The 27,198-nt window shown below is 43.1% G+C and overlaps 1 protein-coding gene across 1 annotated transcript in view; it reads left to right on the top strand.

Annotated features, from left to right (window-relative positions):
* Positions 1 to 3,785: 3,785 nt before the first annotated feature.
* GUCY2F (guanylate cyclase 2F, retinal) overlaps positions 3,786 to 27,198 on the top strand; it is a 109,288-nt gene continuing 85,875 nt past the window's right edge. Inside the window, 6 exon segments of the mRNA XM_047764241.1 lie at positions 3,786 to 4,089; positions 4,092 to 4,357; positions 4,359 to 4,509; positions 15,422 to 15,543; positions 15,545 to 15,607; positions 15,609 to 15,728. Coding sequence (XP_047620197.1) covers positions 3,786 to 4,089; positions 4,092 to 4,357; positions 4,359 to 4,509; positions 15,422 to 15,543; positions 15,545 to 15,607; positions 15,609 to 15,728 — 1,026 coding nt within the window.

Here is a 27,198-nt window from a genome sequence, read left to right as displayed (position 1 = left end):
TACCTTATGTAATCCCTTACCTCAAAAGCATTATATGAAATGTACCTGCATCTTGCAGATGAGGAAGAAGCTGCACGAACGTGCCAAAGACCGTAGTCTGTAGTCCCGAGACCTCCATTCTCAAACACTGGGATGAGCTTCAGAGAGAGTACAATGTGATCGGAGACCCGCACCCCCCAGTTCTGCAACACTGACCCCTGAGCGAGGGGTTCCCAGGTTTGGTTGGAACACGAGTGGCAAATGCCTTCCGGTTGGTTAATAAATTTCTGTCTATTTCTCCCAGTTGATTCCATCCCTCCCCCTCATTACCTAATTTATTATGTCATGGAGAACAAAGCACCAATCAATCATTCAAACGCAATCTGGGGAGCATAGAAGGTATAGTAAGGATGGTTTCCAAGACTTCACAGATTAGTGGCTGTGGGCAGGCAGTGCTTAATTAACTGCGGTACAAAGCTCCGTCCTACTACCATGTGTCCCCAGGAAAGTTACTTACCCTTTCTGAGCCTCAGTTTCATCATCTGTAAATGAGGGTAATAATAGTACCTACCTCAAAGGGCTGTGACAAGTTGATTTTGTTAAAACTCAATAGACTTCAATACATTTATAGTTGTGCAGTGATTACCATAACCGAATTTTACAGCATTTCCATCCCAAATCCCCAGACCATCCCTCCCTCCTGCAATCTGTCTCCTTTGGTAACCAGACAAGTTGATTTTAATTTCAGTTTTGGGAGTTCCCATTGCGGCTCAGTAACCATGAGGATGTGGGTTCCATTGCTGGCCTGGCTCAGTGAGTTAAGGATCCGGCGTTGCTGTGAGCTGTGGTGTAGGTCACAGATACACCTTGGATCCGGTGTCGCTGTGGCTGTGGTGTAGGCTGGCATCTGCAGCTCTGATTCAACCCCAAGCCTGGGAACTTCCCTATGCCGCAGGTGCAGCCATAAAAAAATAAACAAATAAATAGAGTTTTTAGAATAAGATAACCTATGCAAAGTTTAGCTCAATGTTTGATCCGCAGCGAGAACTCAGGAAGTCTTAGCCTTTGTTATGCAAGTGCTAATTTCTGATGTAAATGTACCACTTTTGGGAGATGATGCATCAAAATAAGTGTGTTTAGGGGAAAAGAGCCAATCTGTTGGTCTCCCGGCTTTGCTGCTGTGAACAGAGCTCTGTTCCCCACATAGAGTTGCTTTCACTGATGCTCACACCTAGTGGTTGAACGAGTGAGGTTCTATAAAGACAGAGATTGCATACAGTTCAATATCCTTGCCACAAAACGGACCAGAAATAGGGACCCCTCCCATGCTACTCCAGAGAAGGGGCTGCTCCTAGAATGCCCTGGCTCCCAAGTTTTGCCATGACAAATAAGGATCAGGGCTGGGGGGGAGGCTGGAGAGAGAGGCATGTGACTCCTGCCAGGCTGGAAGCTCTATGGAGGCTGAGTCCACACTCCTCCATCTTCTTTTTTTTTTTTTGTCTTTTTTTTGTTGTTGTTGTTGTTCTTGTTGTTGTTGTTGCTGCTGCTATTTCTTGGGCCGCTCCCGCGGCATATGGAGGTTCCCAGGCTAGGGGTTGAATCGGAGCTGTAGCCACCGGCCTACGCCAGAGCCACAGCAATGCGGGATCCGAGCCGCGTCTGCAACCTACACCACAGCTCACGGCAACGCCGGATCCTTAACCCACTGATCGAGGGCAGGGACCGAACCCGCAACCTCATGGTTCCTAGTCGGGTTCGTTAACCACTGCGCCACCACGGGAACTCCTCCATCTTCTATCTCATATCTCACCCTCGTGCCTTTAACATAGCATGCAGAATAAGTCTATTTTGGAGAAGGGAGGTTGGACAAGATTTTTTTTTTTTTTTTACAGCTGCATCCAAGGCATATGGAAGTTCCCAGCCTAGGGGTCGAATCAGGGCTGCAGCTGCCGGCCTACACCACAGCCACATCAACGCTGGATCCTGAAGCCACTGAGCGAGGCCAGGGATCAAACCCACAACCTCACGGTTCCCAGTCGGATTCGTTTCCGCTGTGCCATGATGGGAACTCCTAAAACATCTTTTTTTTTTGAACCTCTGGGCCTTACTGCATATTGTTCTTTCTGCCTAGAAGGCTCTGGGCACCAACCCCCTTGCAACCCTACTCACCTGGTTAACTTTTCTTTCAATACTCAACTCAGAGAGACATTCCTGCTCCTCCCTCTTCTCTATCGTTGAGATTTGGGTTTGAGTGACCCGCTCTGCCTTCCTCTTTCTGGACTACTTCAATAATAGCACTTTTTACTCTGCATTGCCATAATCTATTTTTTTTTGTCTTTTTGTCTTTTTACCATTTTCTTGGGCCGCTCCCACAGCATATGGATGTCCCCAGGCTAGGGGTCGAATCGGAGCTACAGCTGCCGGCCTACACCAGAGCCACAGCAACGCGGGATCCGAGCCACATCTGCTACCTACACCACAGCTCACGGCAACGCCAGATCCTTAACCCACGGAGCAAGGCCAGGGATCAAACCTGCAACCTCATGGTTCCTAGTCGGATTTGTTAACCACTGAGCCACAATCTATTTATGTTTGTGTCTGTCTCCAAGAGGGCAGTACAGTGGAGAAAAATGAACATATTTGAAACTGTAATAATAATATCACTAATATAATGCTGATGACATGCCAGATTGTTATAAGCGTTCGCTGTATGTTAATCCATGTAATCTTTACAACACTGTGAGATGCACAGCTCTTACTGAAGTTGAATCAAGAGACTTGGTGATGGATTGAATGAGGGGACAGAGAAGAAGGAAGAGTCTTAGCTGATTACTGCGTTTCTGACCAGAGCATGTAGGCGAACAGTAGATGGAGATGCCATCTATTGAGATAAAGATTATAGGATGCAGAGGAAGAGGAAGAGTTTGGGTTGGGGTAGGGAAAAGAAATTTTCAGTCTAGGTAAATATAGAACTACCATATGATCCAGCAATCCTACTCCTGGGCATAAATCCAGACAAAACTATAATTCAAAAAGACAATGCATTCCTATGTTCATTGCAGCACTATTCACAATAGCCAGACATGGAAACAACCTAAATGTCTATCAACAGATGAATGGATTAAGAAGATGTGGTACATATACGCAATGGAATACTACTCAGCCATAAAAAAGAATGGACAAAATAATGCCATTTGCAGCAACATGGATGGAACTAGAGACTCTCATAATAAGTGAAGTAAGTCAGAAAGAGAAAGATAAATACAGTGTCATATCACTTACATGTGGAATCTAAAATATGGTACAAATGAACCTATCTACAAAACAGAAACAGACTCACAGACATAGAGAACAGATTTGTGGTTTCCAAGGGGGAGGGGAAGGGAATGGGATAAACTGGGAGCTTGGGGTTAGTAGATGCAAACTATTACATTTAGAATGGATAAGCAGTGAGGTCCTGCTGTATAGCACAGGGAACTATATCCAGTCTCTTGAGACAGAACATGATGGAATATGAGAAAAAAGAATGTATATACATGCATGCCTGGGTCAATTTGCTGTACAGCAGAAATTGGCATCAACTATACATTAATAAAAAATAAATCTACGAAAGAAATTTTCAGTTCGGGGACTGCCATTCTTTTGCTATTCTTTCATAACTGTTATTTACAGAAGCTTCAGGAATATCGTGAGTAATACACCCTTTCTTCGGACTGACAGGCATTTGGAAGCCCCACTGTCTGTCTCAGGACAAGCAGATTAACCTTGTAGTATTTCTTCATTAGCCTGCTGGAAGCAGGAGGGCTATGTTCTTGGAACCCTGGCCTTTCTCTCACCTTATGCTCTGGCGTGCGGCTCCCAGAAGACAGCAAGGATCCTTCGAGCTCCTGTGCTGCTGGTGCCTCCTGGCTCTCACATCCCTCCTGCAGCAGGTGTGGCGCCCCCCTTGCCCCAAGATAGGGGTGGTGGGCCCTTGGAATTGTCATCCGTTGTTCTCTGAGGCCCTGCCTGAGGTTGCTGCTTGGTTAGTCGCTGAGCGGATCAACAGGGACTCATCATTGGACCTGGGTTACTCTTTTGAATGTGTGATTCTTAATGAAGACTGCCAGACTTCCGGGCCCTCTCCAGTTTCATTTCCCGCCAGCAGATGGCCTCAGGATTTATTGGACCTGCCAACCCTGGCTACTGCGAGGCAGCCTCGCTGCTGGTAAACAGCTGGCACAAAGGGGTTTTCTCTTGGGCTCGTGTGAATTATGAATTAGACAATAAAAATCGCCACCCGATCTTTTCTCGGACCCTGCCTTCTCCCGTCCGGGTGTTGGTAACTGTCGTGATATATTTCCAGTGGGCTCACGCAGGAGTTAATTCCTTGGAGGAAAGACATCTGGGTACACACAGCCCGATGCCTTGCAAGTGCTCTCCAGAGCCGCGGCCTACCTGTAGGGGTCGTCCTGACCACAGGACAAGACAGCCAACGCATCCAGAAAGCTCTCCAGCGGATTGGCCAGGCAGACCGAATTGGCAGGGAGTGTTTTCTCAAGGCTGAGCTTTAAAGGAGGCTTCAGGGAAAAGCTCTTACAATGTCCACAAGGTTTCCTACCCTTACACCCTAGGAAAGCACCTTGCTCCCCAGTTCTTCATGCTTTCACCCCCTTTCAACCACGCTCAGCCCCAGACTGTCCTGCTTCAACAGAGCCTATTTTATGAACTGGATAAAGGCACAGGGGCCTCTGTGGTTAAAATGCTCTTGGGTGCCAGTGCCTGCTCTCGGCATCTGGGAGCGGAAGGTGAGCATCAGGTAACTGTAGCCACACACCCTCTACACCCTTAGGATCCTGGTAGTTTCCACTCAGCCAAAGAGAGGTGTTCTTGTGGCTCTATTTTTGTCTGGTCTAGTCACTGGAGAGAGATTTACCTTTCTTCCTTTCTGGGTACTTTCCTTCATAAGTGCCCAGTGCCCTGTGTCATCACATCTCTCAGAACTGTCTTTTCTGGACTCTGAAATGCACACACTCTTTCTCCCTTCCACCCGTCCCCCCTCCCCCAAATGAAACAAAAAACAAAACAAAACAAATCAGGGCTTCTCTCTCTGCAGCAAACAACTAACCGCCATGGAGGGACCTAGCTGAGAAATGAAAATCTTAAAATCAGAAGCCTGCCTAAGTTTGGTAACCTTTTCCCTTCCAAGGGAAGTTGCACGTTCAAAGACTATTCTTGCAGGGACATTGGGCCAGGTGTGAAGAAGAGGACTGACCCACCAACCCAGGACAAATCGGGTGCATTTCAGGAAAGGGGAGCCCTTCCTGGTCCTCTTCTATCAGATGGCTGCCTTTTACATACACTCCCTGCAAGCCTTTGTGTCACGTGATTTTGATTTTTTTCCATTCTAATTTGTTAATCTCCACTTTACGTTGTTTTTTTTTTTTTCCGGAAAGTAGCAGCGATTTGTGGAAATTCTGCTCATCCTCTCTTGCAGCCACTCCATCGCTTTAGGACAAACAGCTCAGAAACTACTTGTCCAACTGATTACTTCTAGGATTAGTCGTGGTCCCGGTCATTTCCTTAACATAACAATGGGCTTGTTAGAGAATGGTCCAGCTTAGGGCTGGCCTATACCCAGAAGCCCATTTTAAGTTTCAAGTGTCTCCAGTATTGGATCTTAATTATGATCATTAAGGGAGGATGGGGGCAAGAATTTTTAGTTCCAGGAACTACAGTAGTCTGCTTCCAGCTCCAGTCTATAAGATCCTATAAATGTTAAGCAATCAGTGTGGCTCTGATTACTTCATAATAGAGCCTGGTACTTTCAAAGCAGAGCACAGAATTATTTTTGAAGATATAAAACCATTTCCAGGGAGGAGTCATGCCAGAAACAGTCTAACATTTCATATCATAACTTTACAATATGTTACAAATCTTCATGAAGCCCAGTGTCTCCTGCAAGTTTACATTCCGTGAGTGTTTCCCAGCCCACCCATTCTAAATAGGATACTCTTTGAAATGACATTTGGGGCTCTACCATGAAATGTTAAATAAATCCAGGCCCCAAAGCTCTTTGGGTTGTCAGACTGAGAGAAGTTGGGATTGAGGGCTCACCACCCACAACTCTTTTGAGGCAGGGAAGAAGCAAATGTACATATTATTGCCCTACTATTGGAGATTCATTCCTTTAGGTCAATGGTTCTCACGCTGGCTGCATGCTGGATCTATCTGGACATCTTTTCAGAATGATTGCTGCCAGAATACCACCTCCAGAGATTCCCAGCAAAGGTATTTTAAATAGCTTCCCAGGTGCTTGTAAAATGCAGCCAGAGTCAAGCACCACGGCTTCGAGTTGGCGAAGATGCAAATAAATGTGGCTTAGTTTAAGTTGCCAGTCAGTTTTTGTCTTCGGTTGACTTTGTTGAATCAGATTGGGTTCTATGTAACAGTGTGGATCAGCCCACTAAGGGAATGGACATTTTAAGATGGGGAGTGAGGGGGTGGATAAGGGTGGGAGTGGGGGTGGGGAAGCCTGGAGAGGGAGGTATGTGGTTATGGAGCAAAGGAAGAGCCTGGGTGGGGAGAACAAAAACAGGGAATGCAGGAGGGAGGTCAAAGGGAGTAAAGACAAAGCTCTGCTCCCCAGGATTTTGCCCCTGGTTTTTGACAAGATGTAAGCAGACTCAGGTGAGGAAGGCATGCTGGGACCTCGGTGACATGAGTGAGAATGTACAAGGGTTGGGGGTGGATGCGAGGAAACTGAGCCATTGGTTGAGCTATAGCCTGAGTACAACCTCTGGCAGCTCAGTGTGCAGGGGCCAAAAGAGTGTGTGGTATTCACACCTGGCACAGCCAGTTGTTGGTATCTGAGGGTACTCCAAGAGGCGGGTGGGATGTGACAGTAGGACTTGCAGAAGAGGAGTGACCATCCATTGAGAGCAGGGCTCCAGCTAATAGGACTATGGGAAGCAGGATCCAGAGTATGAATATAAATAGACAGAGTATCAGAACTTGAGCCACAGAGCCTGGAGCGCAGGGCACATCTCTGGTTCCATCAGAAAATAGGGGATTTGGTGAGAAACTGGGCCAGAAGCCAGCGAGCAGGGATTGGGCCAAGAGCGCAATGAGGACAGTGACAACATATCGGATGCAGCACATAGTAGATCAAATTTCTAACCCTGTTTTCAACTGGTGGGACTGAGCCTGTTAAAGTATTCCTAGCTGCTAACTATTGTGACTGCAAAGGCACTAAGGTTTTATGTGACCTCAGCCGAGAAGGGTGCATGGTCTCTTCCTTATGCTGCTAGATATGAGGCTAATTCTCAACATCGTGGACCCCCAAGCAAACCTTCAGAGAAGGACCTTTTGTAATGTAACAGATACAGTGGAAAGGGATCCCTTCCTTTGGAGAGGACTGGCAATATTCGGAAGTAAGAAATAATTGGAAGATTCGTTTTGTCTGATCTGCTCCCAATAACAGTGACCACAGCCACACGTGGCAGTGGCAGTGGTGGTGGCAGTGAGGGATAGTGACGGGGATGGAGGCTAGAGAAAGCTGGCCCGTTACTGGTGGGTATGCCACTTGTCTTCCCTGTAAATTTATGTTTCCAATTAGGAAATACCACTGGCACCTTCCTGGAGTTAGAAGGAATGTCTTTCTCAAAAACTGGTCTAAATTTTGCTTCTACGACACCAGGACAATAATAAAATTTAACAGGAAAGATGATTAGAACAATCATCATGGTTGTGGGCTCTGGGAAGGGGAAACAGCAGGGGTGTTATTAGAGGTGGCCATTGAGACAATGAAAGCGACCATAATACCACTTTACATGTGAACAACTCTCTACAGTTTACAAGGTATTTGCATATAGATAATGTCATTGAATCCTCGGGGTTATTGGGAGAAAGGTATTCTCTTTCAAGTCTTACAACACCTGGGAATCTCACAAAACAAGTAGGTAGGTGTAGGCATTACTACCACCAGAGAATGGAGTCAATGAAGTCCCAGAGAAGGGGGGATTCAGCCTCTCCAAGACCGTCAGCTCATTTCCTTTCAGCTTCAGGAGCAATTAAATTACCAGTTTTCTTTGTTCCTGGAAAAAGTCATGTAGGGGAGATATTAATCAAAGACAAAGGCCTCAATTTATGGTCAGGGCTACCATATGCAGTTCTGCAGGTTGTGCCCTGCTCAAGGGAATCTAGATGAGTGGCTATGAGGGCCAGAATCCAGCTCCACCCTCTGCTCCTTAAACCGTGAGTCCTGTTGGAAGTTTTGATCCAATGGCATAAAAGAACATCACTCACCAGGCACAGCACCTGTGGGATTGCAATGATCCAGAAGAGGTTTTTTGCTAATTCTCACAAAAGCTAGCAGGAGGCCCCACTAAAAAGCTCTTTAGAGAACTTTTCAAATGGCTATTTCGAGCCCTCCTCCCTTCTCCTCACCTTTTTGCCTATCAATGCTTGGCTGATTGTGAAATCCTTTCAATTTGGGTTTACCAGGTGGTTGAACCGTTTGGGGATTCCTTTAAATTCTTCCGAATTGGGAGTGCTTCATTACAATACGATGTTCAGAATATAGGACACAGTCAGAATGTCCTTTTTTTGTTCTTTCGGAATTAGATATCTTATTACTATCTATTGCCAGGGACTTGGCCAATCTCTTCCCATCTTAAAGATTTTTTTAAATCAAAAAAAACCCAACTCGCTCCCCCCCAAAAAATCCCAACCATAATAGTGATGGAAACATGTTAATTGCTAATATTTATGGAGCATTTATTATGTGCTAGTCATTTTGCCAGGGTTTTTTTTTTTTTTTTTTGGTCTTTTTGCCTTTTCTAGGGCTGCTTCCCTTGGCATATGGAGGTTCCCAGGCCAGGGGTCAAATCGGATCTGTAGCCACCGGCCTACGCCAGAGCCACAGCAATGCGGGATCCTAGCCGTGTCTGCAACCTACACCACAGCTCACGGCAATGCCGGATCCCCAACCCACTGGGCAAGGCCAGGGATCGAACCCGCAACCTCACAGTTCCTAGTCGGATTCGTTAACCACTGAGCCACGACGGGAACTCCTTTTGCCAGGGTTTTATATGAACATCTCATTCAATTCTTACAGCAGCCCTGTAAAGTAAGGCTGATTACTATTTAATGCACTTTCTCAATGAGGCTAAGAGAGGTTAAATAACTTGCCCAATGTCACACAGCTATTGAGTGGCAAAGCCAAGCTATGTATTCAGGTTGATCTAAAGCAGTGTCTCTCAAACCTAAGTGTGACTGGAATCCCCTGGAGGGCTTGGGTCCCTCCTCCAGAGTTTCCACTTGGGAGGGCGGGGATAGGGCCCCAGAATTTGCATTTCTAACCAATTCAAGGTGGTGCTGATGCTGCTGGTTCAGGGATCATACTTTGAGAATCACTGGTTTAATGAAAGACTTAGGATCTATTGCCTCCGGGCTACTTGAGGTGTGCCCCTAAAGCATACTTTTGACATCTTATGTTCCATGGTGTACAATTCAGCCAGCCCTTCCATTTTCCTCTCTTAACTTTTGAGCCCACTGATGAAATTCTTGTAATTGCCTCAAGGTAACAAGTGTTGGCCCAGTTTTCCTACAGTGATAACAATAGTGATACTGTAATATGCTCTAGTCAGGAGCCTTAGTGTTGATAGGGAATTTGGTATAAATAAAGGCAAGTCGATGTAAATGCTAAAACGACAACTTGCTCTCATGAATGAGTCCACGATCAGTAAGTATGTAACTATCGAGGTCCCAGCCCAAGAGGGAATCTCTAAACATCTAGGCTTCTGGCATTTAAGAGGCCTTATCTGGATAGCAGTTTAGGAAAAGTTAAGGAAAACCTATGTTGCAAGGTATGGAGAAATATTAAAAAATTATCTTAGGTTAAGCAGCAACATGAAGACAATAAATGCACTTTTTTTTTTTTGTCTTTTTGCCTTTTCTAGGGCCGCTCCTGTGGCATATGGAGGTTCCCAGGCTAGGGGTCGAATCGGAGCTATAGCCACCGGCCTATACCACAGCCACAGCAACATGGGATCTGAGCCACATCTGCGACCTACACCGCAGCTCACAGCAACGCCGGATCCTGAACCCACTGAGCGAGGCCAGGGATCGAACCTGCAACCTCATGGTTCCTAGTCGCATTCGTTAACCACTGAGCCACGACAGGAACTCCTAAATGCACTTTTAATGCCAGTTTTACTGTAGTATGAAAAAATGTGATCTGATGCACACTCATGGCCCTTGAATGTATTATGTGTCTGACATCATGCTGAGCTACTTGGACCAGTTGAGCACTAGTGGCAGATAAGTACACGGTGTTCTTAGAACTTGAGGCCAAAAATGTGTGTGGTGTCCTCAGTTCAGAGAAATAGCCAGACATCATGCACTGCAGTGTTTTTTGTTTTTGTTTTTGCTTTTTAGGGTTGCACCTGTGGCACATGAAAGATCCCAGGCTAGGAGTTCCCATTGTGACGCAGTGGTTAACAAATCCAACTAGGAACCATGAGGTTTCGAGTTCGACCCCTGCCCTTGCTCAGCGGGCTAATGATCCAGCATTGCTATGAGCTGTGGTGTAGGTCGCAGATGTGGCCCGGATCCCCCGTTGCTGTGGCTCTGGCGTAGGCCGGTGGCTACAGCTCTGATTAGACCCCTGCCTGGGAACCTCCATATACCACAGGGGCAGCCCTAGAAAAGGCAAAAAGACAAAAAAGAAAGTTCCCAGGCTAGGGGTCAAAACAGAACTGTAGCCGCTGGCCTACACCACAGCCACAGCAACACCAGATCCAAGCTGCATCTTCGACCTACACCACAGCTTATGGCAATGCCGGATCCTTAACCCACTGAGCGAGGCCAGGGGTCGAACCTGCGTCCTCATGGATACTAGTCGGGTTCTTTACCCCTGAGCCACAACAGGAACTCCCATATACTGCAGTGTTCTTAAAGTGTGGTTTGAGGGCCTCCTGCGCTGAATCACACTTTGGGGGGGGGGTGTTGGGAAATATGCATATTCCTGAGCCTCCCATCCTCCTCTTATGTTATCTATTTAATAGAGTGGGTGGGGGAGAACTGAGAGGAGGAGTATGTGAATCTCCTTTCACAGTGTGGCCAGATGGGGTGCATCCTGGGGGGACGTGAGAGTTGGGATAAATCACAATGTATGCCCCCGTCCCCCAACCAGCCGGCTTCCTCTCCCACGCCTCTCAACGTTTGTTAACATGAACTAGGTTAAAAGGAATGTTGGTGGTAGGAAATGTCACAGAAGGGTTAACATGCAAATCAACGACAATAGAATGTGGAGTCTCCATGGATTGGAAGCAATATTGTGAGTGCACAACATGAATATGACTCCTAAGAACTTCTTCAGTGCCAGCTTGAGAAACCATTTCCATCTCACAAGGTGCGAGACGAGTCCGGGACCAGGTTCCTCCACCAGGGACTCCATAGCCAGAAATCGAGGAGAAAGAAAGTACGCTTTGCCTTTGGAGAAACAGTTCCTCTCCCTCGAGGAAGTATTGGAGAGAGCATTTCAAAAATAAGAAGGGAAGTGGGAGTTGAGTGCCTTGGGAATTGGCTTCTCCTAGAGTTTCATGACATTTCCTGCTGCTGGCATTGAGGGTGAAAGAGAGGGTCCTGGACAGCCTGCCACAGTATGAAGACACAGATGCTAGACAGCTCAAGTGAGGCTCAGGTGGCTCAAGGAAAGTGCTAATATCGTATCCTGCTGAGATGGGATCTCAGGAGGATGTATCTCCTGGTCCTTGTTTAGGCTATAGAGTGGCTTGACTGTTAACAATCGGGATGGAAACTCACAAATTAATATTATTCAACGATCACCTGTTGACCCAGGCCTTGTCTTGGATTTAAGGTTTCTGTCCACTAATCCTTTCCTGACAACTTACAGGTAAAATCCCATTTTAATGAATGTCATTTTGAGATAATGAAGCTATTTAGTAAAATAATCATGTAGAACAGATGCATCCACAAATCCCTGTTCACAAAGCACTCAATCTATTAAATGAAGACAATGTTGTTTGAATTCAGTATTTATGCTATTTCCATTGTGTTCAATGGCAAAGTCTTACCATGCAAAAAAAAAAAAAAAAACCAGAGGAGCCTGTGACCATTCCCTCTTGAGGCTTCCCTTTCCTCATCTGTAAAATAGTGGGGGAGTAAGATGGGCTAGCTGGTTTCAAAGGGGGTCTTTATAGTTATAAAAGTTCTTCGTCCTTCCCTGGTCCTCAGGGTGGGCCACTGAAAGGAAGATGAATAGGAGAGATTCGGGCTGAGAGTAAGGTTTTGAGCATTAAGTATTAAAGACAGGCATGTTAGTATCTGCTCAGCAAATATCCCTTCGAATTGTTCTTCTATATGAATAATCCCAAATGCCCATATCGCACATCTCAAGGAACTCACAAAAGATATCCAAGTACACAACCTCTCTTTCTGAAATTTCCCAACATTCATTGCTCATTGGATGCATACTATATACCAGGATAAAGAAATAAATAAGACAGTTTTTGACCCCAAGGAGCTCACGGTTTCATAGTAGAGGCTGACATGAATGAATAAGGGCAATAAATCTTCTAAGTGCCATTATAGAGGTCAGTTCAGGGTACAGTGGGGCTCTAAACCAGTGTCACAGGTTGGTACCCTAGAAAAAAGTATGGCAGATGGAGATTTGTGTGCAGGGAGCTTATTGGGGGAATGCTTTCAAGGACAGCACCCGCGAGGGAGAGGTGGCACTGGGACTGGAAAGAGAGAATTCAACTGCCACAACAAAGGTCTTGGCCAGCCCCAGAGGGGGTTCTGAAGCTGGGATGGCCTTTTGGATTTGTCCAGAATTGAGGTAAGGAGAATTGGCCTTTATGCCTCCATGTTGACCAGTCATTGGGTACAGGCTGATGCAGAAACAGGTGTGCAATGCGATAATATATATATATTTTTTTGTCTTTTTGCCTTTTCTAGGGCTGCTCCTGCGGCACATGGAGGTTCCCAGGCTAGGGGTCTCATCGGAGCTGTAGCTGCGGGCCTACGCCAGAGCCACAGCAATGCAGGATCTGAGCTGCGTCTGCAACCTACACCACAGCTCACGGCAAAGCTGGATCCTTAACCCACTGAGCGAGGCCAGGGGTCGAACCCGCAACCTCACAGTTCCTAGTTGGGTTCATTAACTACTGAGCCAGATAATAATTGTTTAACAGCCAATTTATTGGGGAAAGGGGATAGCCCTGATTTTTAGCGTTTGTGATTTCCATGGCGTTATAATGCCCACTGTAGCCAATTTGAAGCTTCCGACATGACAATAACTAGCTCATAAAATCCTTGAAAATGTAACCTCAGGGTCTTGTGAAGAAGCGCAAGCCCGCTCTGGCACACTACTAAGCTGGTGCAGCCTTGGGAGAGGTAGTTCTCCTCGGCCGAGGGCAAGTCCCAGTATCAGGTCTTATCTCCTAACATTCCCAGCAGCTCAGAGAATGAATACTTCATTTCTGAAGGCTGCATCTGGCTAGCACACCGCAGCGCCCAATACACTCAGTATGTTTTATGTAGTATTGAAACTATTTGCAGTATTTCATCCAACACAAAGCACCGAGTTCTACTGAACATTTTCCATCCATCGAAGTAATTTTAATATTCCTTTAAGTTAATTAAACGGAATTTTATCTCCATTGGGTAACCCTGGTCATGTCATCTAATCTCTGTCTCTATAGAAGATGCCAATACTGACTTACTTGCCAAGAAGACTTGGATGAACTGGCTGTCGAACTGAAGCAGCCCCTGACTAAACTCAGTTTTTCCCCTCATGGACCTGTTACTGCACTAATTTGGCCAAAGTGATACATGTTTAATGGTATTGCCAAATCTGAGGAGTCAGGGGCCCTCAGTTCCAGTTTCTCTTTCTAAATCCAATCATTGCCTTGTCAGACCTCTCTGGCACTCCATTTTGCCATTTACACAATGTACAATGATGAACAAGGGAGGCTGTATTCCTCGTGATTCACAAACTAGCCCCAAGGTTAGCCCTAGACTATTCAAAGGAAGCTTTGCACATGTAGAAACTCTCAGGGTAATTATATTGAAGGGGCCAATGGTCATTTGAAAATTCAAAGTTATGGTGTGTGTGCGATTCAAATCAACTTCATAACTTACTAGTTAGTTACACCTTCAAAAATGAAGGATACCAGCTCTAGCCCAAACGGGGACATTTTCTGGGGATATTTAACAAGTGCAAAGAAGGTTTTTGAAAATAGATGGAGCAATATGTAAATACCAAAGACCAGTCATTAAGCGCAGTTTAAGCAGACTCAGTTCCTAAGATTAAAGGTTCCGTGTAAGCGTGTATAATTAATATTTACCACTGGCAGTGGGGTCTTTGCCTTTCTTCAAGAAGCTCAGAATACTTGCCAGGCATTATCAAATTAAACTACTCAATGTACCTGTGAAATGCATTGGAATCTACATTTTAAAGATGTGGGTGCTGAAGCACAAGTGGGCTTAAAGTAAACTCATTTAGCATGCCAAGGGCGAAATTGGATATGACTTTCAGCCTCATGATCTAGCTGCCGTTCTTCAACCGTGGCCTCCTCTAATCCACTCTATTCTAGCATAGCCTTGCCAAACAACATAGTTTCATAAGTCTAGGAAGAATTAAATTGAGTGCAAAGTAATTCCAATTACAGGGAAGTTAGATATTTTAAAGTTGAACATATCACCCATAATATTAGTAGCATTTATAACAGAGTGTGAGTTAGTGCCATTCATACCCTATAGTGGCCTTGCCAAGGGTGGGAACAGTTGGTCAACATCTCGTAGAATGTATGTTGGTAGGAGGTAGGCAATAAAAAGTAGCAGTGGCTATGGGAATATCTCCCATCTTCTCCCTCTAGCCTTCTTATTCTTAGGCATAATAATAGCTACCATTTATTGAGTGGCGGTGTGATGAGCCCATTATATGCTTTGCTCCTTCAATCATCAATACCACACTATAGAAGGGGTGGTATAAATTAATAATAAATATATGCTTTTTGAACACAAGCATATATTTATTATCTCCATTTTACAACTGAGGGACAGAGAGGTTAAGTAATTTACCTAGGTGTATATAGCTAGTAACTGGTGATGTCAGGATATAAACCTAGGTCTTCCAACCCCAAAAGCCTCTTTATTATGCTACTTCCCACTTGCTATATGAGTTCTTATTCTAGTCTAGTATAAGCCTCTGCAGCTTGTAGACATGTCTGGTTTGTCCCTATCTCCTAATCAGGGGCCCTGAATATACCTTAGCCACAGCTCAAGGCTTCAGCATCTTGCTCATCTTGAAGACATAAGACAGAAATCATTTACAAATCGGTCACAATACATTTATTTCTCCCAATCTGTAGTTTTTGGTACCACATTTTACTAATGTATTGCTGCCATAACCTCCCTGCTTTGTCGGTTTCAGTAATCATCATGTGTATGCATTCAGCCCTGATTGGAGGAGAGACCGAGACGCATCTCTTGGAATGGGCTCACAATCTGAAAATGACTGATGGAACCTATGTCTTTGTTCCCTATGACGCCGCCCGTGCTCTACAGTTTACCTTATAAGCATGCCCCCTACCAGGTTCTGAGAAACCATCCTAAACTCCCAGGAAGCCTATGATGCTGTGTTAACCATTACAAAGGAGTCCAAGGAAAAGACCTTCTATCAAGCCTTTACAGAAGCCGTAGCTAGAGGTGAAATTTCTGAGAAGCTGGAATCAGATCAAGCAAGTGTAGATTCGCAGGTTATTTGGGAGCTGAAAAGCTCAAAAGTCAGGAAGAGAACTATTTTTCCTATCAAGTGCCTCTATTCCATAGAGTCAAAGACAACCACACACTAATTAAAAACACCTTTTGTTTGTAGGAAATTTTTTTTTGGTCTTTTTAGGGCCACACCTGTGGCATGTGGAAGTTCCCAGGCTAGGGGTTGAATCGGAGCTGCAGCTGCTGGCCAACGCCACAGCCATAGCAATGAGGGATCCCAGCCACTTCTGTGACCTACACCACAGCTCAGGGCAACGCCGGATCCTTAACCCACTGAGCGAGGCCAGGGATCAAACACACATGCTCATAGATATTAGTCGGGTTTGTTAGCCACAACAGGAACTCCTTATTTTTTTCTTTTCTTTCTTCCTTCCTTCCTTCCTTCCTTCCTTCCTTCCTTCCTTCCTTCTTCCTCCTTCCTTCCTTCCTTCCTTCCTTCCTCTTCCTTCTTCTTTCCTTTCTTTCTTTTCCTTTCTTTCTTCTTTCTTTCTTTCTTTCTTCTTTTCTTTCTTTCTTTCTTTTTCTTTCTTTCCTTCTTTCCTTTCTTTCTTCTTTCTTTCTTCTTTTTTTCTTCTTTCTTTCTTTCTTTCTTTCTTTTCTTTCTTTCCTTCCTTCCTTCTTTCTTTCTTTCTTTTTTAAGGAAACATTAATAAAACAAAGACATTACTGGAGAATTTTTTTTTTTCATCTTCAAGCAACCTGCAATGACAGCATATGGCTATAAAGAAGAAATAAAATATATTTAAGAATAGGGAAATAAAACTTTTATACGAGTGCTGTTCTGAGGGGGCCTAGGGAAAAGAAATCTTGTTTTTGATCCAAGTTCTGAACCAATTCAACAGTAAGAGAACTGGTATATAAGAAGGTACTACCTTCAGCATTGATAAAGCTGGTGTTGAAGAATGTGGCGTCTGTCTGTCTGTATCTGAGTTTCCCAATATTGAATCTGAGGATGATCTGACTTTTCCATCTAGTCACCAGCATTGCTGGACCCCTATATTCTTTCCCCATGAGGGCATGACTTTTGTAAAACATATAGCCTGGAAGAGTACAGTGGAGCATGACTCCCTGTAGGTAGCCTGCTCCCAACTTGAGGTTGGTCTTGAGAGGTATTAGGGTCAGAAGTGGTATGGTCTACCTGCTAGCAGTGTGATTGGACCAAAGTAATTTCCTTCAGCGTTCTGATCTGTACAAAGGGTGGTTTGGAATAAACCAGTGGTTCTTAATTGAAATATTCTACTCCCGGGGGTATTTTGGAAATTGCTAAATATGTGTAGCTCTCTTCCAAACTAACTCGTCCGATTAAGTCACCCCTCCTTTGTGGAAAGGAATGAGTAAGGGAGGTGAAGAGATCAGTCCTTTCTTGCTAGTAGAGCTCTGTCTGTATGAAAGGAATCATTTGGAATAGCAAAGAATTCTTCCCTAAGAATATATAAGAAATTATATTTAAGGTATGTAAGATGAATATATGTATAAACATTTCAGGTTCAAATCGAAGTCACTTGAGAACTAGGGGAAGGAAAAGCAGTGGGGACAGGATGCAAGCAGAGAAATGAATGGACAAAAACAAAATGGCCAAAAAATGGACAAAAGACAAAGGGAAAAATACAAAGAAGACAAGGAATATGAGAGGAAGATAGGAAGCCCAAAGATGCCAGTTAGCCTAGAAAAAATACAGAGGGGGTTTTTATATGTTAGAGGCCAGACACAGAAGGCAGCCATTTTCAGAAGTATTTAGAATGACAAATAAGTTTACAAGTTCTAGCACTTGCTAGCATACTGTATTGTATTAGTTATACTGCTCTGGCTATAAGTAATCAGACACAAAATGGCCCAAGTAATTATTTTTTTTCAAAACTGGAAGGTATGGGAGCTTTAAGGTCAGTTAATTCAGCTGCTCAACGATGCTATCACTGAACCAGGTTCTTTTCACCTTTCCACTTTACACGATCTGGTTGCTCTCATGGTCTCAAAATGACTGCCACGGTTCCAGACATCACTTCCGGAGTGGAAGTGTCTACAGACAAAAATGGGGACTGTCCCTCTCATGTGTGTGTCTGTGTGTGTGTGAGTGTCTCTCTTTTTTTTAATGGCTGCATCCACAGCATATAGAAGTTTCCAGGACAGGGATGCACTGGGGCCAGAGCTGCCACGGACAGCGGATCCTTTAACCCACCACGTTGGGCTGGGGATTGAACAGGCACTGCCAAAGAGACAACGCTGGATCTTAACCTGTGGGAACTCCCTGTGACTCTTTTTAAGGGTGAGGAAATCTTGCCCAGAAGCTCCTCAGGCAGACTTCTCCCCACATTTTCCTGGTCGTGATGGTGTCTCACACCCATATAACTAATAATTTAGAAAGAGGAACGAGACCACGTGACTGACCCTATGGCTGTTGGAAAAGTGTGAACAAAATTGAGATTCTATTAGCAAGGAAGAAAGCTGTCAGGTAGGTAACTGATTGTGTCTGACACTCACATTCTCCGTGATCTTCTCCTCTTTGTATACAGTTCATTCCTTTCTCCTATGCACTGCCTCTTTCTCTGAATAAAAGATTCAGATGAAACTTAGATTTTCTTATCCCTTTCGGTCCTGAATATTGATAGCAGAATTTGCTGATTCTTGTTCTAATAAAAAAAGTGACTAGCAGAGATATTTACAGCATTGAATGTGAATTGTATTACCACCGATATGTTTAAAATCAATATGCATTTTAGGAGACACACCCACATATTGAATTGAAAACAATTTCTTGATTTGGTCAAGAATGGCAAGAATCCCTCAAACTGCTAAGAGTGGTTGCTCAATCCAGTTGTTTGGTGTATTTGTAGACAAGCAAGCCGGTGGTGATTCTTTTGTGCTTTTTTAGCCAATGATACAGCATCACAGAGATATGAGATTAAGCCATTTTTTTTTTTACTTTAATCACAGAATTGAGAGGATGGAAGGGTCTGTGTGTATCTGTGTGTGTGTATTATACATATATATAAGCAGATATTTTGATACAAAAATTTAGACCTTCTACTCTTAATATTTTATCTAATCTCTTTGAGCTTGTGGAAAACATAAGGTAATTAAGGCAAAAAAAAAAAAAAAGACGCCATTAGTTTGGTTGCTAGGCAGCATGTACTCTGCTTTAGACAAAGAAATAGAGAGAGCGAAAACAAAGACTCCAGAGCTTATAAAAAAGCCTGTTTGGATGCATTTCCACCCCCACTTTGCAGGTGCCTCGGCTTTACCTTCACAACCAAAGAATAATAGAAGAGCAAGACAATTATTTTCACATCTCTGATAAACAAACCCCCCTTCCCTAAATTACCTTGCTGAAAGGTACTTTTGAAGGCAGCTATACGTATGGCAGGAAGAACATATGATAAAGACACACTTAGGTTTAAACCTCAGCTCTTTCACTAGCTGCGTGTCCTTCGGCAAGTCACTTAGATTTTTGAGTCTCAATTTTTCCATCTGTCAAGTGGGTTTGCAATCTACATCTTCTGGGATTATTGTGAAAGATTAAACAAAGTGATATGTGTAAAGTGTCTAGCAGAGTGCCTGGCTTACAGCTACTTCATTTCCAATTTTTCTCCTTTGGGGCCAGGATGACCTTATGGGTTGATGGCGATCTAGCATCTAAGTTATTGTCTGACCTCAGCTTCCTACTGTCTTGAGGTTTTCTGATTACTGGCACAGAGTCCCCCAACCACTCCAGTTTTCAAAATTATTTCACTTTCAGAATTCCAATTGGTATTTTCTCATATCCAATCATGTAGTTCAATGTTTGCTTATCCCTGGGCTCCTATTGGTTTTTCCTATTCAGTCAACAGATCAACGACTCTTTATTAAGCACCTGCCATGTGCCATGCGCTATGCTGAACTCCAGATAGAACAGTAAATAAGACAGGATTTTTGTTAGTAGTCTGGTGGAGCCAGTTAATAAAAGCCAGTTGTGTGCCTCTTTTCCCAACTCTGCATTCGGTGGCATCATGTTGGTTGCCTGAAATCAGGCTTTGAGAGCATTCACATCACAGACATGGGTGAATGCTACAAATAAGAGTTTTTTCCCTCCTCACACTGTTGCCAACATTTACTAGCACATTGCTTGTTCCTGCTCTTGTGAGGCTCAAATTCTAGTGAAAGAGAGACAATAAATAAGTAAACACATATACGAAAAAGATGGCTATATTCCTCCCTTACCCAATAACTTCCAGTAGAGTTGAAATTTCTACATATAGGTTATATTGCTTATGGCAGTGATTTACACACTTGCTTCTTCAAAAAATAAAAACACGAAAACTATCAAAATGATGCATGCCCATAGTTTAGAAAAGTTAAGAAATGCTAAAAGTTTCATATCAACAACAACACAGTCCCTAGGCCTTCCTTCCACCCTTCATCAGAAGCAACAACTTTCATGTCTTTTTGTTCTTTGTTGTGGTATTCATGTTTCTAAATACCTTACGACTACTGGTTTCTTGATTACTCAATTTTGGACATTATTTGTTGACTTCCCATTATAGTTGAGGATCATTAGTGTTTATATACTTACACTCCTTCAGACCCTCAATATAGTTATGTCACAATTTTTAGTTAAATTCATATTTTGTGGGTTTTTTTTTCTTTTTCAGCTGGTCCCATGGCATATGGAAGTCCCCAGGCCAGGGATCGAACCCTACCTACACCACAGCTGCAGCAACCCCAGATCCTTACCCCATTGCACCACAGCGGGAACTCCATATTTTGTGTTTTTAATATTATACTATCTAGGAGTTCCCGTCGTGGCTCAGTGGTTAACGAATCCGACTAGGAACCATGAGGTTGCAGGTTTGATCCCTGGCCTTGCTCAGTGGGTTAAGGATCTGGCATTGCTGAGAGCTGTGGTGTAGGTTGCAGACGCGGATCAGATCCCGCGTTGCTGTGGCTCTGGCGTAGGCTGGAAGCTATGGCTCCGATGAGACCCCTAGCCTGGGAACCTCAATATGCCGAGGGAGTGGCCCAAGAAATGGCAAAAAGACCAAAAAAAAATTATACTATCTAAATATCATTCATAGATGACCCATGTGGTATAGTAATAATTCATTTCTAGTATAACTTGATTTTTCCTGGAGTTAATAATTGCTTTATTTTTAACTTTGTTTTACCTTAATTTGGATATCCAAGTCTTTCTATGCTGTCTGATAAAGCTGTAGAATCTTCTCAAAAACAATTTTATACATGGTAAAACCTGTTAAGTCCCTTATCGATGTCATTTGTTTTTCCTGAGGCTCTCTGGCCTCCTACTCCAATCTAAACTTGTTGCTCCTTAGGCTGCAGTACAGCTATTTTGGTAGGATCTCACTTTTTATCACCCTAGAAATTTCCTTTCTCTCTGTTCTATGCTGGATTCACTATTCATGACTCATAACTCCCATTTTCTTGTTTACTCTCCCACTTTGGTGGAGTACATCCTTTAGTAGCTTCTGATAAAAGTACCCAGGAGGTAGATATTTGAAATTTTGCACTGAGTCTTTGTTCTGTCTTCACTATTGATTGATAGTTTGACTAAGTATATAAATCTAGGTTAAAAAGTATTTTCTATTAGCACTTTGAAGACATGGCATATTATCTTATTTCTACTCTTGGTGTTCAGAACTCCAATGTCATTCCTCATCCTTTGATGCAACCTGTTTTCACTCCTCCTTGATTCCCCCCCTCCCCCGAAGCTTTTAAGATTATCTCTTCATTCCTTTTTTTTTATTTTTAAAATTTTTTGTTTTTTTTTTTTCTTTTTAGGGCCACACCTGTGGCATATGGAAGATCCTGGTCTAGGGGTCTAATTGGAGTTGCAGCTGCCAGCCTACGCCACAGCCACAGCAACACCAGATCTGAGCTGCATCTGCAGCCTTCACTGCAGCTTGCAGCAACACCAGATCCTTAACTCACTGAGCAAGGCCAGGGATCAAACCCACCTCCTCATGGATACCAGTTGGATTCTTACCCCACTGAGCCACAATAGGAACTTCTCTTTATTCTTTTTGTTTGTTTGTTTTTTGTCTTTTTGCCTCTTCTAGGGCTGCTCCTGTGGCATATGGAGGTTACGCAAAGGCCATTAAAGGCATCTAGTAATGTAAATTTTTAAAAGCTCCTCCATTTCACATGTTTCCATATGGTATCCAAAAATACTTGGAAATAAAAAATTTACCTGTAATGGTTTCAGCTTCCCTACCCTAAATGTAAAATCACTAGGGCTAATCTGAGTAATTTGTGGATTTTTTTTTCTTTTTTTGTCTTTTCTAGGGCCGCTCCCTCGCTCCCTCGGCATATGGAGGTTCCCAGGCTAGGGGTCTCATCGGAGCTGTAGCCGCCGACCTACACCAGAGCCACAGTCACGCGGGATCTGATCCGCGTCTGCAACCTACACCACAGCTCACGGCAATGCCGGATACTTAACCCACTGAGCGAGGCCAGGGATCGAACCTGAAACCTCATGGTTCCTCGTCGGATTCGTTAACCACTGAGCCACGACGGGAACTCCTCTTTATTCTTGATGTAATGAAATTTCACGATTATGTCTGGATCTTTGACATCTGCTGTATATTTGGTGGGAACTTTCAATCTAGAAACTCATTCTGCCTAGAAAATTTTCTTATGTTATTTATTTGATAATTTCCTCAACATTTTTCTTTGTTCTCTCTGGAAATACTATTAGTTGGATATAAAACTGCCTGGGTTTAATTTTTTAAATTGTCTTATTAGTTCTCTTTTATCATTCATAATCTCTGTTTTTACTTTTTCTTTCTGGAGGTGTGGCTCAATTTTGTGTTCTAACTCTTTTACTGATTAATTTTTTTTTGCTATCATATTTTTACCTTCCAAGAGTTGATTCTTGTTTGATTATTCTATTTTTATATCATCCTGCTTTTGTTTCATGGATATAGTATCTTCGTTTATTTCTCTGAAAATATTCATTATCATTTCTTTAACATCTTCTGTGCTTAGTGTTTTCTTCAGTTCCTAATTTTTCGTGATTCTTTGTTTTGATCTTTCTGTTTAATCTTGGATGCTTTCTTGAAATGTCTGATGATCCTGACTGTCTGTTCATATTTGAGAGTGAAGATTTAAAGGAGGATATGAAAGTGTATGTACATGCTGGGTATATTGACCTGTGGGTCTCAATATAGGGCAATTGGCTTGCCAGCTGTTTTTGGTGGTATTTTTGTTTTCGTTTTTGGTGGGTTTTTTTTTTGTCAATATCTGTAGTTCTTGTCTCCTGGGCTAGTCCCTTTTTTCAGAGAAGAATGTTCCACTCTCCTTCCTGGGAGCCGTAATCCTGGCTGTCACTTTTCTAGAAGCCATGTTAGGGGAAGTAGACAGGGATTCTCATCATTAGGTATGAACACTTTAACTCCATGTTTCTTTTTTATAGCCCACCTCACTCTCACCTTCCCTTGGATCAAGTGTTCCAGCTCTGGAGCCTCTCTGAATCAGTTTAACCTGTTTCCTGTCGAGATCTGGCTCTCCTTGGCAGAGGGGGGGATGGCAGAAGTCTAAGTGCTCCTTACAGACATTCAAACAGCAATCTCTCTCTTAGTGCTCTGTCTTGTCCACACTTCTTTAGTATACACTGCCTCAAATTCCTAAGCATTTCTAGGATTCACAGGGTGCGAATCTGTTTGTTGCTTACCAATAGTCCCCTCTTCAGACACTTAGATGGAATCACCCTCCACTCAGCTAAATCAGTTACCACTCTTGTAGCAGCTTTCTATCTTCCTATTGTGTGGTTCAGGATTATAGAGGTCTCCTAATACCATTAGATATGGAGGTTTATTGTTTCTGTTTCTTGTGCTCCTTGTTGATTGGGAGGAAGGAAGGGAATGAAGAAAAAAATGTTAATTTTGCTATGTTTAAAATCAGGAAGCTATGAAAGAAAAAAGAAGTTACAAAAGGTAGATATGATATTCTTTTATCAGGGGGTTTAACCACAGTTCATTAATTAATTTAGCAAATATTTATTAAGTTCAGCTATAACGTGGTATTTAAGAGCATGGGCTCTGAAGGCAGACTGCTGTAAATTTACTTATGCTGTCTGTTATCTCCATTATTTTTATATTGGGAATAATAATAGTACTCACCCCATAGAGTTTCGAGGATTAAATGAGTTAACACACATAAAGGGCTTGCTTGGCACCTTAATGATTCCTAAATAAATATTTACTATTATTAATGTTGTTATTTTTATTATGATGATGGGCTAGGAACTTTGCAGGCAATATAACAGAAAACAAAATAGAAATAAGATCTTTCACCCAACGAAAGGGAACAGTTTTACCATTTCATGGTGCTAAAGATGCTGGGTCTATAATTGGGACTCTTTTATTTATTGGTCACAAATTCAAGATTGGGACAATGGTCTTAAACACCACATTTCCAGGATGATATTACCAGAGGCCTGTGCTTCTCTTCTGAAATACAAATAATAGCAGCTATCATGTATTCAGTGCTTATTCTGCACCAGGTAGTTTATATGAATGATCCCACTGAATCCTCAGACCAAGCCTACAAATTAGGTATTATCAATTCCATTTTATGGATGATGAAACTGAGGCTCAAGGTAACTTGTCCAAGGTCATACAGATGGCAAGTGGCAGAGCTGGGATTCCAACTCACATCTACTACCAGACGTACCAGAACCTGACCATTTAACCACACATTAGCCTTAAAAATTTTTTCTTTGTGTTCCATGTCTAGTGCTTAACGTAAGGTAACATTACTAAGTGACTAATACTTTGACCTGAATGGGTTTATTGAATTGTTTTCTTCTCATATAGGAGGTGGTAGGGCTTTATGAGGACCCATGAAAAGAGAAAAATAAATCAGAATGAAGAGATTAGATGGTGGGACATCAGTGACAAACTTCCTAATTTGGCCTTGGCATGATTGGGCAAAGATTATCACTTTGCACCTTTATATTTTGGCACAAAAAAGGCTTCTGAAATAAGGGTTTGGTTCCTGCATTCTTCACTTTCATTGTATTCCCAACGTTTGTTTTCAATGAAATTCTATTGGATACAAATGCACATTGCTAGAACACACATTTTGGATATTTTTTCCAAGTGTAGCCTTATTTGGCTAAGCAAAGGAAATCCTCTGGATTTCTCAGCAAGCCTGGGGGACCATAAGCTCCTGCACCTATTGTTTTCCATTACTATAAATATGGGTGCTTGGCAGGGGGATGCTAGGCTGACGGGGATGCGGTTAGGACTGGAACATTCCAGGATGGGGCCCACCAGACAGGTTGTCAGAAAAGGTTGCCTGCAGCTCAGAGTGGCTACAAATTGTCTTTGTACCTCATTCTATATAAAATTAAGAGTGTTATGTTCATGAATATCATATCAAACAAATCAGGCTATTAGCCAGTTCTTGGCAAAGTCCAAGGGCTGAGATCATGCATTATTGGAGGTACCACCTTTAATGGCAAGAATTCAATTGCCCTTTGGTTTCCTGATTGCTGCATGAGCCTGGGTTTTTGTTCAAAAGTGATGTTGCCATTTTGTCCTTTAAGTGATGCTTGCCAAGCCAGGTATGTTTTAATGTACACTTCCAAGGACAGAATTCTTTGGAAGCCGGTTTTGGGTCTTTCAAACACAGTAAATCTAGACTGCTGATAGTCAACTTAATGACAGCATGAACCACTAAAGTGAACAAATTCAAATATCACCACTCCTGACCCAGACCTTGTTCTCCTGGATACGAGCTCCAAAAACCTAGGGTAGAGCTAGCTAAAGTTACTGAATAACATTGAAAGACAATTTTCAAATATCATTCATTTATTTGCAATTCATTCATTCACTTATTCAGGTTCAGGTTTATACAGTAGTCAAAAGCAATAGACTGCATCATCCCTGGTCCATTCTGGCCTGTGATGTAACAAGGTCATCTGTCTGATGGAAGGTCCTGCCAATCTTGCTTCTTTGGAACTATAGTCAGAAGCTAAGACAGAGGGTTGTAAAGAGTGTCCTTAACTTCTCTCAACCCACTCTCTACCTCTTCTTTTTCTTTTTCTTTGAAGCAGCTGCAAGCAACTACAGAGCTTTTGTTACCTATGCTAACAGAGTATGCCTTTGGCTTATGAGAAGGGGCAATTACCACTGCTGAAGGGCACAGCGGTAAAATAGCAACACAAACCAGCTAGAACACAAATCTAAACCCTCACAGAGAGGGAGTGGGACATAGTGACCATCCCCTCTTTTGCAACTGAATGCTGTTGCTACAGCTGTGCTCTTTTCCTTAGCTTCAAGTCCCTCTCCCATAGTTTTGCGGCTGTGTGTGTGTGTGTGTGTGTAGAGTATGATATGTGGTAGAAGCTAGAGAATTCTGAAGAACAAGCTTTAGGGTTCAGTCATCTTGTTGAGTTGCTGTCAGTCAGCTCTAACAGGGGTCAATCTGAGAGTACAAAGGGCAGCATAACTTGGCCAGCTGGAAACCCTGAGGGATGGGTCAACTCAGAGGTGAGGGTGTTGTTTTTAAGAGTTTTAATCTTTGCATTTAGCTGTAGGTTAGACACAATCCCTTTCCCAGAAGGCTCTGTGCCTTCCTAAACAGAATACTAGCATTCCCCTTGCTTTCAGGGGTTTGCTACCCCGTTTTTTTTTTTTTTTACTCATTTGTTTTACTAGTATTGATTTTATACTCCACCTTCCAGCCTTTGTTTATTGTCATAGCCTACCAAAACCCCCGAAAAGAGGAAGACTCTTGCAGAAATCCTAAATACAAGTAAAGGCAGCATCCGAGAATCTCAGGAAGAAGAGTTAGTGAAGATGCCTTAAGGGACCTCAGTGTGTGCTAGGCAGCTAAGCGTGGATGACTTGGTGGCAGGATGTGGCACCCATTCACCATGCCTATTTCTATAGTGTGTGCAATGGCAGGGTGGTAAAGGGAGATCACTGGGATAAAACTCAGGAGACTAAGATGTTTCTGCTCTACTGTTGGTTAGCTCTGTTACTGGGGCAAGGTTTTTGGCATGAACAGCTGGTATCAAGCAGTAGCTTTCAACAAAAATGGGAAAGACATTGGAAATGGAACAGGAGGATTTGAGGCAGAGATCAGGAGTTTGACTTGGGGTATACTGAAATTTAATATTCAAGCAGAGATACCAAGTAAGCAGTTAACTATATGAGTCCAGAATTTATGGAAGAGGTCTTAGCTGGAAGTATAAATCGGAGATTTATGGTATAGTGTGATAAGTGTGATATTTAAAGCCATGAGAGAAGAAGAGCCCAAGGGAGTGAGTGTAGATGGAGAAGAGGACAAAGGACGGAGCTGTGGGGCATGTCCATGGTAAAAGATCAGAGAAATGAAGGTCCTTAATATTTAGTCCTGTCCAAAACCACTTGGCAGGGACCAAATATTCTCATGGACATTTTGGGTAGGGTCGAGTTTCCAGGACCTTTTGATGTG

This window comes from Phacochoerus africanus, chromosome X (assembly GCF_016906955.1).
Source record: "Phacochoerus africanus isolate WHEZ1 chromosome X, ROS_Pafr_v1, whole genome shotgun sequence".
Lineage (NCBI taxonomy): Eukaryota > Metazoa > Chordata > Mammalia > Artiodactyla > Suidae > Phacochoerus > Phacochoerus africanus.
This window is presented reverse-complemented; position numbering and strand designations above follow the sequence as displayed.